This window comes from Labeo rohita, chromosome 6 (genome assembly GCF_022985175.1).
Source record: "Labeo rohita strain BAU-BD-2019 chromosome 6, IGBB_LRoh.1.0, whole genome shotgun sequence".
Classification (NCBI taxonomy): domain Eukaryota; kingdom Metazoa; phylum Chordata; class Actinopteri; order Cypriniformes; family Cyprinidae; genus Labeo; species Labeo rohita.
Window position 1 is genome coordinate 19006322 of NC_066874.1, and position 15340 is coordinate 19021661.

The following is a 15340-nucleotide window of genomic DNA, read 5'->3' on the forward strand; positions in this document are numbered from 1 at the left end:
TAATGAACTCAGGTCAGTTGCTGTGTACTAACAGTAAAAATACTGCTCTACTGTCTTTGTCTCCTTCCTCTGCAGGGTGGAGAGGAAAGAACGAGCCAGGTTAAAGACAGTTAAATTCAACTCCAAGTCTCGAGACAAAGGGGTGAGTGTTTGCTGCTTAAATATTTACCATGTCTGGCATGACACAAACAGGCTTTTAATGTCTTTTTAAAAAGCTGTTTATAGACTAATACATAATAAATGTCCCTTTTGTGTAAAAATTTAATTTAGTTTACTTGCAGTCACATCGACTTAACCTTAATCTGCCGGAAATCAGAGACCATTATGAACACGCCTTGTAGCCTATTTTGAAACATTGTTATTTTATGCTAATTTGAGATGAAAAGTGCTAACAAGATGTTCAGCATTAGAAACATTTTGTTGCACCTTTCTCTTGTGTGACTTTTCGAAAGCCAAAACTGTTCTCACATAAGACGACTAACAGCTGGCAAGTGTAAACTCTAACAAAGTAGTGAAGTATAGAAGTGATGAATCATCTTCATGAATGAGATGCTTGTTTAAAAGTTTCTATTTGTGAAACTTTTTACTGAATGTAGTGTACTAATCCTGTATGTTTGCTCACAATTCTGTCTTGTGAGAGAATTCTTAACTGCATGTGACTATTAGGGCTGGGCAAAAGAAAAGTGTATTATACATACAGTAGTGCTTTTATTCAGCAAGGACACATTAAATTCATTAAAAGTGACTGTAAAGACTTTTACAATGCCACAAGAGATTTCCATTTAAAATAAATGCTGTTCTTCTTTCTATTTAAATGCATAAGTAAATAAGTTCTTGCAGAAATAGTAAGCAGCACAGATGTTTTTAACATTGATAGTAACAAGCAATTTACTTGAGCACCAAATCAACGTATTAGATTGATTTCTGATGAATCTTGAAACTGCTGACTGGATTAATGGCTGTTGAAAATGTAAAATAATTTACATTTTGTAATTGATTAAAATAGAAAATGGTTGTTTTAAACTGTAATATTATTTCACATGTCTGTTGTACTGTATTTTTAAATCAAATAAATGTTGCCTTGGTAAGCATAAGAGACAAAAAGGAAAAAAATAAAAAATAAAATCTTACCAACCCCAAACATAAACAGTTGTATATATCTCAATATTTTTTCAGCATTTTGATGACATTCAAGAAATATCACAGTATTAAAATACTTATACACTTTATAAAAAATATACACTGGGATCAGTAAGATTTGTAATGTTTTGTAAAGAAGACTTTTCTGCTCATCAAACCTGTGTTTATTTGATTAAAAAGACAGAAAAAACAGTAATATTGTGAAATATTATTGCAATTTAAAATAGTGGTTTTCTATTTTAATATACTTTAAAATAGAATTTACTCCTGTGATGCAAAGCTGACATTTCAGTATCATAATTTCATTCCTCAGTGTCACATGATCCTTTGAAGTATCGTTCAAAATTTGGGGTCAGTCAATTTTTTTCTTTCTTTCTTTGTTTGAAAGAAATTAATACTTTTATTCAGCAAGGATGTGTTAAATTTGGTTTAAAAAAAAAAAAGTGATAGTAAGGACTTATATTGTTATTTTTAACTTTGTATTCATCAAAGAGTCCTGAAAAAAAGCTTCACAGGTTCCAAAAAAATATTAAGCAGCACAACTAGTTTCCATCATTGATAATAAATCAGCATATTAGAATAATTTCTGAAGGATTGTGTGACACTGAAGACTGGAGTAGTGATGATTTAAAATTCAGCTTTGCATCACAGAATTATATTTGAAAGTATATTAAAATAGACAACTGTTATTTTAAATTGCAACAATATTTTATAGTATAACTTTTTTCTGTGTTTTTGATCATATGAATGGAACTTTGATGAGCATAAGAGACTTCTTTTAAAAACATAAAAAACCTTTGTACAGCAGAGTATGTATACATTTCAAAACAACCATAATTTCAACCAAACAGCCATTGCAGCTTCAAAATGTAAGAAGTAAAATGCACCAAAATGTTACAGTCTTTATTATTTTTTTTTTAATCATCACAGTATTCACTATGTTTATAATATATTGTTGAAATTCAATACTTATTGCCCAGCCCTAGTGATGATAACTCTTTAGTCTTTTCAGCAGTATTGTGTTTAGCAACGGACCGACTCATCATCCACTCTTCACTGTCTTAGCGTTTTCAACTGCATTCACTAATGCAGCATGAGTGCATGAATTTTTCCGAGAACAAAAAGATGTATACGCTTGCCATTGATGTCAAACTGCTCTTCACTTTCTCCTCCTCCATTATTCAGCTGTCCATCTATTGATGTCCTTTGTGTTGCAACTTTGTTCTCGTCCAAACCCTTTGATCAGTGCCAATCACTAACTTTAATCAACTAACTCATTTCATAGGGCTGTTCTGCATGTCCTTGCCTTTGTCAGATTGTACTGTAACCCCACCTTGCTAACTTTGGTTGTGGTAACTGCTTTTTAAATTTATGATGTTCAGTAATCCCTCATAAACTCTACTGTGTCTGTTGCCATCTCCAAACCAAGATCTGGTTTCATATCTATTTATAAATTCTAGCATCAGTGCTTTTTGTCATTCCAGCATCATTTTATTGGATGGCGGTGGCTATAGAGTCAGTAACACGGGCATCTGTTAAGTTGGGCATTTGTTCATACTTCAACTAGACACCCAACACCATTCCATCTGTTCTTCCTTTTTTGTTCTCCCTCCCTCCATCCCTCCCTCTCCTCTTTCCCAGCAGTCACTCAATGACAAGCGTAAAAAGAACCTCTTTTCACGAAAATTCCCTTTCTACAAGAACAAGGACCCCAGCGAACAGGAAACAAGCGATGTCGACCGTAAGTACATTAGCCGCGTGCAGGGCAGGGTAGCGCCACACGCGGCTACGCCAACACCGCTGAACAAAACTCCTGCTTCTGCAACAACCCTAAATGTGACGCCGAATTTGGTTAATTGTAGATTTCGATAATTTAGAGACCGTATGTTCATTGAAAACCACTGAAGTCTCCATATCTGGGTTTGTTGCAAGGCAGCAGCAATGTTCATCGGTAAGACGTGATATGTTGTTCCAGTAATCATTGTTATTTTTGTGGTTTTCTCTTGTTCCGTGCTCTCTGCCGACTGCTCCACAGGACCTGAGTGACGACAAAGGCTTGAGTAAGTCCACAAAGGCTACAGCAGACCTAAAGTACCCCACCGGCCCTAGCAAAATCCCTTTACGCCCTATAAATCTGTCTTGCACGTTTAGCGGTGATGTTCGGTTAGAATTGTGTTGTGTCTGCAGCCTGTGTTATGTCTAGATGGCTATAAAACACAAGCTTTGCGGATCAGCGCTATGTTTAGATTCTTTGTTGTCCATTATGCCCTTAAAGGGATAGTTCACCCAAAAAACGAAAATGTGATGTTTATCTGCTTACCCCCAGGGCATCCAAGATGTAGGTGACTTTGTTTCTTCAGTAGAACACAAAACATGCCGAACAAAACCAAATTAAACCCTGCGACTTATGACGATACACTGATGTCCTAAGACACGAAACGATTGGTTTGTGCGAGAAGCTGAACAGTATTTATATCATTTTTTTTACCTCTGAATCACCGCTATGTCGGTTTCTCGCACAAACCGATTGTTTCGTTTGTGTGCTACTGAAGAAACAAATGTTAATTCTGCTCCTCTTGAAGGGATAGTTCATCCAAAAATGATTTTTTTGTAGAAATTTACTAATTTATATAATTAATGTAATGTATATGTTGTTTTATAACAGGAACATGTTTAACCATGAGAGTCTTTATGCATTTCTTTCTTCTGCAGAATGTAAGGTATTTTGAAGAATGTTTGTAACCAAACAGTTGCATTTCCCATAGGCTTCCATTGTATGGGCAAAAAATACAATGGAAGTCAATGGGAACTGAAACTGGTTACCAATATTTTTCAAGATATTTTCTTTCATGTTCTGCAGGAGAAAGAAAATCATACAGGTTTGTAACGAGGTGAGGGGATTTTCATTTCTGGGTGTACTATCCCTTTAACAACATTAGCATTATAAATGCATTGATTAAACAGTGGTGCTTATTATGTCTAATATTTCGTTGTAGGGTTTTCTAAATGAGGGTTTGTGTGGGAACTGCAGGGGGTTTGATAAAAAGCTAATAAGTAATTAAATCAAATGGAACATTAAAATAAACAAATGTTGAAGCACAATTAACTGAAAGAAAAATATGAACAAAAAAAAAAAAAAAAACCTGAGGGTTTAACATGTTAAAAGCTCAAGGGTTTGAATGTCTGGAAATAACACATTTAAGAAATAAATATTTGTTTTGTACTTTCAGGTATTAGTTGATTCTTGTAAAGAGTGAACACCCTTAAAAGTAACTTCAGGCCCTTTGAAATCAGTACCATACCCCCCCCACACCAAATTCCATTTAAGTTTTACTAGACTCTGTTTTAATAGTTAATTTAAATTGCCCTATGGCCTAAAAAGGCCCTATCAAATTTAGTTTTATTTTTACAAAATTCTTTGTTTTCCATTAATTCTCTTAAATCCATTTGAATGGTTTCACTAAACTTTAATAATCAAAAGCATCTCTAAATGCTTTTGTTTATTTTCTCTAAATGAATTTTATAACAAAAAAAAAAAACCTCATTATTAATTCATTATTATTTAATTTCTCTTTTTTTCAGAAATATTGTGTTGTGTATTTACATTCTTCTGGGAATAATTCTGGGGAATAATTTTTCTGCTAAATATTCCTTAAAAATAATGTTTTAATAATAATTTTATTATTAGTGGTTGTACTATCATTACATTAAAGGAGAAGTCCACTTCCAGAACAACAGTTCACAAATAATGTACTCACCCCCTTGTCATCCAAGATGTTCATGTCTTTCTGTCTTCAGTCGTAAAGAAATTATGGTTTTTAAGGAAAGCATTTCAGGATTTTTCTGCATATAATGGACTTCACTGGTGCCCTGAATTTGAACTTCCAAAATGTAGTTTAAATGCAGCTTCAAAGGGCTCTAAATGATCCCAGCCGAGAAAGAAGGGTCTTATCTAGCGAAACGATCATTCATTGTTTTCGGGGGAAAAAAATAAATAAATAAAATTGTATGCTTTTTAAGCACAAAAGCTTGTGTAGCACAGGCTCTGGGATGCGCGTTCACAGGTTGTTCTTGAACGATTTGTTCATTTTGAATGAGTCTTTAATGTGACTCGGGAAGAACGAGTCGTCTTGGGGAGTGATTCGTTCAGTTACGCATGCGCAACATCCTTTTAGGTTCTGTATTGGAATTAGTTCACCTGTTTCGAGTCTTCGGGTTTTTTGAGTCGTTCGTTCATCTTATGGGGCTGTCGCGTGATGCTGATTTTGATTAAAAAAAAAAATTGACGAAATGACGAAAAAAAGAGTCGCTCATTTTGCTGAATGAGACTCAGAGGTCTTAGTCGGTAATATGATCTGAACTTCCTGTCACTACTACGAATCACGTCTTCGAATCACCACAAGTTCATCGTCTGTGTACTCCGGCTCAAAAAGTTAGAGTATATCGAAAAACTCCATGTTATTTTCTCCTACAACTTCAGAATTGTCAGACATCGTTGTACCATTTGTAAACAGTGTTTGACTTACTTGCACTTTCTTAGTCTTTGCGCGTTCGCTTTCTAAACACTGGGTCTGTGGTTCTGCCTACGTTCTGCATGAGCTTTCGACGTGATTCAATAGTATGTGAACGCACATCCCAGAGCCTGTGCTACACAAGCTTTTGTGCTTAAAAAGTATAAAAAATTTTATTTTCCGAAAAAAATGACAGATCGTTTCACTAGATAAGATCCTTCTTCCTCGGCTGGGATCATTTAGAGCCCTTTGAAGCCGCATTTAAACTGCATTTTGGAAGTTCAAAATCGGGGCACCAATGAAGTCCATTATATGCAGAAAAATCCTGAAATGTTTTCCTCAAAAACCATAATTTCTTCACGGCTGAAGACAGAAAGACATGAACATCTTGAATGACAAGGGGGTGAGTAAATTATTTGTAAATTGTTGTTCTGATCTTTAAGTTTATGTTTGTATACAATGTAACGGTAGTTTTGGTTTTTCTCACAAGAAACGGTAAAATGCTCATGAAGTGACCTTCATAATCTCTAGAGATTGTTTATGTTCATCTACACGTGTATTTTGAGGTGGCAGAAGCTGAAAACACTGCAAGCGTCACTTCAGGGCACTTTAGCATATGTGTAGTAAATGAAACCACATGTCTGCACCATTCATTTACGCAGAACATGCAGGATTCATATTTAAATAGTATTTTGCAACATAATGTTCTAGTCCATATCGCGTTTTAGTTTAAGTGTCCTGACCTACATTTGATTTATTCATCCAATTGGGACTTTTGAATATTAAACACTGGTGTGTAACTCACATATTTTCCTTTACATATTACCCCCACTAAGCAACTGAATGTGTTATTTTTCTCCTGGTGAATGACAAAATAGGAGCGGGGGGTTGGTTCTCAGGGCTTGGGGAGTGGGCTCTTTTAACTTCCCAGTAAGCAACCACCTAGCAACTGCGTAGCAATGCCTTGGAAACCGTCCACAACACCTTAGCATTGGCGCAGCGAGTTTCGCATTCTGTTTTTTTCAGAATATGTAAAAATGTAGTTACTGCTGTGATTTTTGCTTTGGGAGATAAGTTTGAGATGTGCTTTTGGGAACAAATACATCAAATGCAAATAATGCTGTAGTAATTAAACTTATGTTCAAACAAATTTTAAAAGTCTTGGGTCAGTAACGTTTTATGCTCACCAATGCTGCATTTATTTGGTCAAAAATACTGTATTTTAATATATTTAATAATATAATGTATTTCTGTGATAGAAAAGCTGAATGTTCAGCTTCTGTCATTAGTTTTCAGTGTCACATGATCCTTCGGAAATCATTCTAATATGCTGATTTGGTGCTAAGGAAAGATTTCTTATTATTTTCAGTGTTGTAAATAATTGATCTGCTCAGCATTTTTATGGAAACTGAATTTTTGGAAAAATAGAAAGTTTAAATGAATGGCATTTTTTAAGAAATCTTTCCCAACATAAATGTGTTACTCAAATTCTTTTATTGATTTAATATATCCTTGCTTAATAAAAGTATTTATTTCTTTAAAAATAATATAACTGACCCCAAACTTTTGAACTTTGGTTGTGTGAGAACAGAACATGAGGGGTTAAAATCAGCATGGCTGATTTGAAGGGAGGTTATTTACAGTCTTCCGTGATTCCTGGTTGTTTAGTGTATTCGTGTCCTTTTAGACTTCTACTGTGAAACACTTTTAGGTGGTGGAGTGGAGCCCCTCTGTCCATCAACGTTCACTGCACCATGTCAATGTTAAGACCCCCCGAGAGAATTTCTTACATGCATTCAGAGGCAATTTGATGATTAAAAATGTTTCCTACAGCTAAAACTACCAAACCTGTTTTGTAGAAGCAATTTTGTGATAAACTAAGCAAAATGAGCTCCGCTTCAAAGCCTCACATGTCCTGCACTGGTTCTTAACACTGCCATCTGCTGGTGACTGCTCTTAGTGTCTGTCATATTCCTGCAAAGCTTGTTTTTGTGTCTGTGGTGTTTATTTTCCCTTTTTATGGTTTCAGAGCATGTAACTTCTAATGCCAGCGATAGTGAAAGTAGTTACCGTAAGTTTGTGTTCCCCTTTATTTCCTTTCATCATGTTGTTATTGACAAAAATCATCTGTTTAAACATAATCAGTTTGAGTATTTAATTCCCTTTATTCCATCAGCTTTCCTTTGTGTTATGTGCACACACAAAATTAAAAGATGTGTACTATTCAAGACTAACATGAGAGTCAGGATTTTACACAAAAATTCTATATTTAAAATAAATATTTTAATCTTCCAAGACAGAACATTAAAAATAGTTTAAAAATGCAGTAGCAAAAGACAAGATAATTAGAACGCACTATTGATTTAACCAACAGAAGCTCACTTTCCCTTACTAAGCTTTATAGTTCATAAGCTAGCTGTGTGATTTGACCTATTGGAGTTTCAGGTGATAAAACAGGTGTTGGTTATCTGTGCTTAGTGGTCATGCTGGGTACACAGCATATTATGGCCTGGAATATTACCTTCAAATCATGTTACAGTTATTTGAACAGCCTGGATCTTTCAACAGTTTTATAACTGGCCTGTCATTCACATCGAGTGGTCTGAAAAACCTCTTGAACTTTGTTAATGCTACATGGCTCATCTCATATGAACAGTGAGTGAAAATTAGAGAGTACTGTTCAAAACAAAAGCATGTACGCAGATTTCATATGGTGGCTAAGTAATATATTTGAATGCAAATGCAAAAGACATACGTTTGAGTAGATTTCAGTTACACTACCAGTCAAAAGTTTTTGAACAGTAAGATTTTTAATGTTTTTGAAGAAGTCTCTTCTGCTCACCAAGCCTGCATTTATTTGATACAAAGTACAACAAAAACAGAAAAAGTTTGAAAAAATTTCAGTTTAAAAATAACTGTTTTCTATCTGAATATGTTTTAAAATGTAATTTATTTATATAATCAAAGCTACATTTTCATCATCAATGCTCCAGTCTTCAGTGTTGCATGATCTTTCAGAAATCATTCTAATATGCTGATTTGCTGTTCAGGAAACAATTATTATTATTATTATTATTATATTTATTTATTTATTTATTACTAATATTTAATATTTAACAGTTGACTACATTTTTTCAGGATACTTTGATGAATAGAAAGATTCAAAGATCAGAATTTATCTTAAATTAAAAGCTTTTGTAACATTATACACTAAACCGTTCAAAAGCGTGGAGTCAGTGTAATTTTATTTTATTTTAATTTTTTATAGAAATTATTTTTATATTATAGAAATTTATAGATTATATAATTAATAGAAATTAATACTTTAATTTAGCAAGGATTCTTTAAATTCATCAAAAGTGATGATAAAGACATTTATAATGTTACAAAATATTTCAGATAAATGCTGTTCTTCTGAACTATATATATATATATATATATATATATATATAGTTACAGTATTTTAACCTGTTTTAATCAATTATACAGTTGTTTAACAGTTTGAGGTTAGAAATTATTATTATTGTTATTATCTGATGCTCACAAATGCTTTTGATCAAAACAAAATTACAGTAAAACCTGTAATACTGTGAAATATTATTACAATTTAAAAAATATATATATTTAACTACATCTTCATTGTCACATGATTCTTTAGAAATCATTTTATGTTGATTTGGTGCTCAAGAAACATTTATTATTATCAATGTTACAAACTGTTTGAAAACTGATGCAGTTTTTTCGGGATTCTTAACTGTTACTTTTTAGGGATATGGTTAGGATTAATGTGTAGTTGCTAAATAAAAGTATTACTGACCTCAAACATTCAAACAGTAGCATATTTTATTTATGAATAATTAGCTAATTATTGTCCTTCAGCTGTTAGATACCTCCTCTCAGACAAGTTAATGTATCTAAGACGTATCTAATACGATAAAAATATTCCAAAAATATTATTTTTTTGAAAAAAATTAAAATCTGATTCAAAGTTCATGCGAGTTCAAACAGTTTGTAACACTGAGGAGTGTTTCACTAAGTTCAGATGAGGCTATACATGCATGTTAACTGTTTAATTACACAGTACATGAGGATTTTTGAACTCATATCAGTGTTTCTGTCTCTACTAGGTGGACAGGAAGAGTATGTCCTCTCGTACGAGACAGTCACGCAACAAGAAGGTGAGTGTCCTTCATTATGGCTTTCTTTTATTATGGTACATTGGTTAATATTACTTCAAATAACTGTGTCAGTGTATAATTCTGCCTGAGCCAATCTAAGGTTATTGTGGTTTACAGTGAGTTACACTCGTCCAGTGATTGTCCTTGGACCCATGAAAGACCGGATCAATGATGATCTAATCTCTGAGTTTCCGGACAAGTTTGGATCATGTGTTCCCCGTGAGTACATAATAACAGTTTTATCATTTCTCATATTATGTGCATTGTTTTAACATCCGTTTCTGTTCTTTGACCAGACACGACTAGACCAAAGCGAGACTATGAGGTTGATGGCAGAGACTACCATTTTGTTATTTCACGGGAGCAAATGGAAAAAGACATTCAGGATCACAAATTCATCGAGGCCGGTCAATATAACAATCACCTCTACGGGACAAGCGTGCAGTCAGTGCGAGAGGTTGCAGAAAAGGTGAACGAGTTCAGCTTGTTAAGACGTAATAAAGGAACTTATGGCAGTAATAAAAAAAAAGGATCTTTTTTTTGTGAGAGTAACCTTGAAATTTGCATTGCACAGCATTTTTTTCATTTCTTACATGACGATCTGTGATCTGTTGTTCTTTTAGGGCAAGCACTGCATCCTGGATGTCTCAGGCAATGCCATCAAACGACTCCAGTTAGCACAGCTCTACCCCATTGCTGTGTTCGTGAAACCCAAATCAGTGGAGAATATTTTGTATGTTTTTTACTATTTTATTAACGGCTCATCAAACACAATAAATGCTAAAGCTTGATTATTTTTGAATGATTGGCGCTAATAGTATGTCCTCTGTGTCCCTCACAGAGAGATGAATAAGAGATTGATGGAGGAGCAAGGCAGGAAGACCTATGACAGAGCCATGAAACTGGAGCAGGAATTCCTAGAGCACTTCACCGGTGAGAACAGTAGAGTAAACTCGCATCCAAGTCAGCTCTGTGACATCAGTGGTTCAACCTTAATTTTATGAAGCTACGAGAGTACTTTTTGTGCACAAAGAAAACAAAAATAAGGGTTTATTCAATGATTTTTTTTCTCTTCTATGTCAGTCTCCACTGCTATCCATGATCACAGTCACGCCTGTTGAATAAAGCAGTTTTTTTTTCTTTGCACACAAAAAGTATTCTCATAGCTTTATAACATTACGGTTAAATGAGTAATGTCACATGGACTATTTTAACTATGTCTTTACCTTTCTGTGCCATGAACATGACAGTTGCATTGATGTCTATTGGAGAATTAGAAAGCTATGGTAATTCATGACAGATGATGACAAAAATGTAATTTTTGGGTGAACTATCACTTTAAACTCCGATATTTTGACACGCATTCAGTTTTCATGCTACCTGTTTATATTCGTTTAAAGGAATGGATCACTAAAAATGAAAATTCTGTCATCATCTGTTATTCTAAACCCGTCTGACTTTTATTCTGTGTAACACAAACGATTTTTGTCCATACATTGAAAATGAATGGGGTTCAATATAAATAATTAGTTAAATTCATTAAAAATATTTAAAATTTGTGTTCCGAAGATGAACAAAGGTCTTATGGATTTGAAATGATGTGAGAGTGAGTAATTGAAGAAGTTTACTTCCAAAACAAAGATTCACATATAATGTACTCACCCCTTGTCATCCAAGATGTTCATGTCTTTCTTCAGTCGTAAAGAAATTGTTTTTTGAGGAAGACATTTCAGGATTTTTCTCCATATAATAAACTGCTATGGTGCCCCAATTTTGAACTTCCAAAATGTAGTTTAAATGTGGCTTCAAACGATCCAAAATGCGGTTGTAAATGAGTCAAGCCGAACGAAACGATCGGTTATTTTATTTATTTAAAAACATACAATTTAAATACTTTTTTAATCTCAAACGCTCGTCTTGTCTCGCTCTCCTTGAACTCTGTGTATTCTGGCTCAAGACAGTTAGGGTATGTTGAAAAAACTCCAAATCGTATTTTCTCCCTCAGCTTCAAAAATCATTTCAAAGAAGCCACCTTTAAACTGCATTTTGGAAGTTCAAAATCAGGGCACCATAGCAGTCATATGGAGAAAAATCCATATGAAATGTTTTCCTCAAAAAACTTAATTTCTTTACGACTGAAGAAAGACACAAACATCTTGGATGACAAGGGGGTGAGTACATTATATGTGAATCCCTGTTTTGAAAGTGGACTTCTCCTTTAATGACAGAATTTTCATTTTTGGGTACACTATCCCTTTAATTTTTTTTTTCCGTTGAGTAAGGAGATGTGTGGTACTCATCTGTCATTTTATCTTTTTTTCAGCCATTGTACAAGGAGACACATTAGAAGAGATCTACAACCAGGTTAAGCAGATCATCGAGGAGCAGTCTGGGCCATTCATCTGGGTACCAGTCAAAGAGAAATTGTGAGAAGGCTGGAGACAAATAAACCTTATTTTACTTTCAACTTTTTTTTTGGATTTTTTTTTTCTTTCTGTTTTCTTTTTTATACTAACCTGGCCTGCTGCTTGCATTGGCTTTCTGCCCCCCCGAGCATAGGAAATACATTTTCTTTGGATGGGCTTGGGATCGCGGTGGTCCTACGGGGCCACCTTTCTCACTCTCATGCCTCTCTTTGAAACTGCTGTCTAGTCCTCGCATCCCAATCTCCGCATTTCATCCTCCGGTGGGAGGAGACATGCCTGACCAGCGACTTACTGGACAGATTATACGGTACAGATTCCTTAATGTTTAAGGGAGGTGACTTTCTCGAAGGAAAACCAATGAGTTAATGCATTATATACATTTTGGTTTGTTCTTTTTCCCATGTATGATCAGAAGTTAACGCTTTCATGTCTGCAACTGAAAAGACATGAAGCAACACTTTGCACGTTTTTGCATTAAGAGCATGTTTTGGATTCTTCTTTTTCTTACGTTCGTACGGTTTTTGTCAGACTACGTGAACTGCAACCACCATTTTACTTTTGTTTTCTCTCATGTATCTTGTAAAATCAAGCAGCCCACTCATTTTAAGCAGCTGATCTGTTTTGTCACAAGTGCACAAAGAGGACAAAAACGTTTGGCACAAAAGTTCTTCTTTTTATATTAAATGTCTATTTGTCTTAACAATCTGTGTACATTTTAATCAAGGTGCATATGGGAGTAGCTTTTAGTCGAGGTGAAAAGGAACAGCTTACAATTATCTTTCAAATCCAGGTGACGACATATTCTTACTTAAAGAAACAGCAATGCAAATAAGAGAGTATAAATTGTAATGTATATTCAACCCTCAGTATACTGCCTATTTTGTTATAATAAAAGTCTATATTGAGCTTTAATTAAACTCCACACCTATGGGAATTATTTTCTTTATAATGTCAAACATACACTCGTACGAATACGCGTGTATGTATATAAAAATAAATATAAATAGATATATAAATATATATATTTTCCTTTACTTTTACCACCGTCACTTTGGTTGTTTATGGTTTGTTTTTATGCAAAAACACTGACACAGGACACATGGGCTGAATGGTGGTGTTCCATTTGCATCTGCTCAAACAATATGAAATCAAACTCAAGTTGGCAGTTTGTAGTCTTCAGCTCTTTCTCTCTCCTATGTAGTTATGTCATATTTACTTTTTCATGTGACGTGCATGATTTCTAAAAGCAATAGTCTTGACACATTAAATATGAGCGAGAAGCGGAGGAGAGGGCTTCTCTTTCGGTTTTCACCTGGGATTGTGAAAATGTCAGAGTTAGCATGAACTGTAAACGTTGAGGCTAGGAGATTCTTGCCTCCATGTATGTGAACTTGTCGACTGCCCATAGCTGAGGAGAGATTTGCTTTGCCACTCTCTAACACAAGCCTTTAACTCTCCACCGGGGGCCGCGCTGACGGCGTCCCAGTTTCATTTTTTAAGTTACTCGGAGATGATTGTTTTCTAAAAGATTGCTTCTCTAACTTGTCATCATGGCTTTCTAACACATTTTTGACTAGATTATGTACATAATCTGCCAACTTGATTCATTCCATTTGTCAAAAAGGAGAACAGCTAATAAAAACTTTTTTCTCATACGCAGTGTTTTTGTGTATCTTTTCTCAGAGGTGAATAAGCTATACGTTTATTTAAAGTTTGACGAAAGTATTAGAGAGCATCTTCATTTCATGTAAATGTTAAATAAATGTTACAAATGCTTTATCATTTGAACAGATTTATCTTTGATTCCATCTAAAGAGAGAGTTTTGTTCCTCATTTCTGGCTGAACTATCACTTTTAGCAACACGCCAGAATAGCTGGAGAAAATTCTGCCACCATAAAGTGTGCTGCATTATTGTACAATTGAGCTGTTTTTGCTGTTGTTAAACATGTTTCCATCCTGTTGTAAAACATCATTAAATCACAATTCACTGTTGCCATATAACACATGTTTTAGATGTTTGTGTAGTGGTGTAACACTTTATTATGGCAGTAAAATTATTATTACAACCAATACTATTGAGTTGTAATTCAGCCAGAATCAAAGGGGCTGCATTTCTGAATTTTAATAATTAGTCAAGAACACTGTACAAAAAAAAAAAAACACAATTTGTTGAGTCAGCTTAAAATAATTTGTTACCCTGCTGCCTTAAAATTTTAAGTTCAGTCAGCTAAAATAAGTTTAGTCAACTTGAAATGTTAAGTTGTACTAAGTAACAACTTAGATATTTGTGTTTGCTAAACTTAACAGATGGGTAAGTAACCCAGCTGCCTTAAAATTTGAAGTTGATTTAACTCAAATATCTAAGATGTCACTTAGTATAATTTAACATTTCAAGTTGAATAAACTTTTTTTTGAGTTGACTGAACTTAAAATTTTAAGGCAGCCAGGTTTTTTATTTTAAGTTGACTCAACAAATTGTTTTTTACAGTGAAGTCTGTTTCTGTTGATTTATTCATATAGCCTACCCTGGCTTGAATATGTATTGTTTGGACAATTTTGGACACTTCAGGGAGGGAAAAAGACAACCAGAATGTGTCCAAACACTTTTTGCCTTCCTTTTGTACAAAATATTTAGAGTACGCTACCAGTCAAAAGTTTTTGAACAGTACGATTTTTTTTTTTTTAATAAGTCTCTTCTGCTTACTAAGCATGAATTTATTTGATTCAACGTACAGCAAAAACTGTAAAATTTTGAAATATTTTTACTGTTTAAAATAACTGTTCTATTTGAATATATTTTAAAATGTAATTTATTCTTCTGATTTCAAAGCTGATTTTTAGCATCATTACTCCAGCCACATGATCCTCCAGAAATCATTCTAATATTCTGATTTGCTGCTCAAAAAACATTGTTGAAAACAGCCGAGTAGTATTTTTTTAGGTTTCTAATAAATAGAAAATTCAAAAGAACAGCATTTATCTGAAACTGAAATCTTTTAAAACATTGTAAATGTCATTATCATCACTTTTGATCAATTTAAAGCATCCTTGCTAAATAAAATGTTTAATTTCTATAATTTCTTT

General features: G+C 34.0%; 1 protein-coding gene across 32 annotated transcripts in view; it reads left to right on the forward strand.

Annotated features, from left to right (window-relative positions):
• The window catches only part of dlg1a (discs large MAGUK scaffold protein 1a), a 144284-nt gene extending 130374 nt beyond the window's left edge, over window positions 1-13910 (forward strand). For 22 of the 32 annotated variants that reach the window (XM_051113474.1, XM_051113476.1, XM_051113478.1 and 19 more), the window contains 9 exons: window positions 76-142; window positions 2782-2881; window positions 7681-7722; window positions 9779-9829; window positions 9947-10048; window positions 10126-10298; window positions 10453-10562; window positions 10671-10762; window positions 12153-13910. In XM_051113474.1, coding sequence (XP_050969431.1) covers window positions 76-142; window positions 2782-2881; window positions 7681-7722; window positions 9779-9829; window positions 9947-10048; window positions 10126-10298; window positions 10453-10562; window positions 10671-10762; window positions 12153-12259 — 844 coding nt within the window. In that variant the 3' untranslated portion in view covers window positions 12260-13910. Of the gene's footprint in view, window positions 1-75; window positions 143-2781; window positions 2882-3175; window positions 3201-7680; window positions 7723-9778; window positions 9830-9946; window positions 10049-10125; window positions 10299-10452; window positions 10563-10670; window positions 10763-12152 lie in introns of all 32 variants that reach the window. The other 10 variants (XM_051113477.1, XM_051113486.1, XM_051113493.1 and 7 more) reach the window with 3 other exon arrangements.
• The last annotated feature ends 1430 nt before the right edge of the window (window positions 13911-15340 follow it).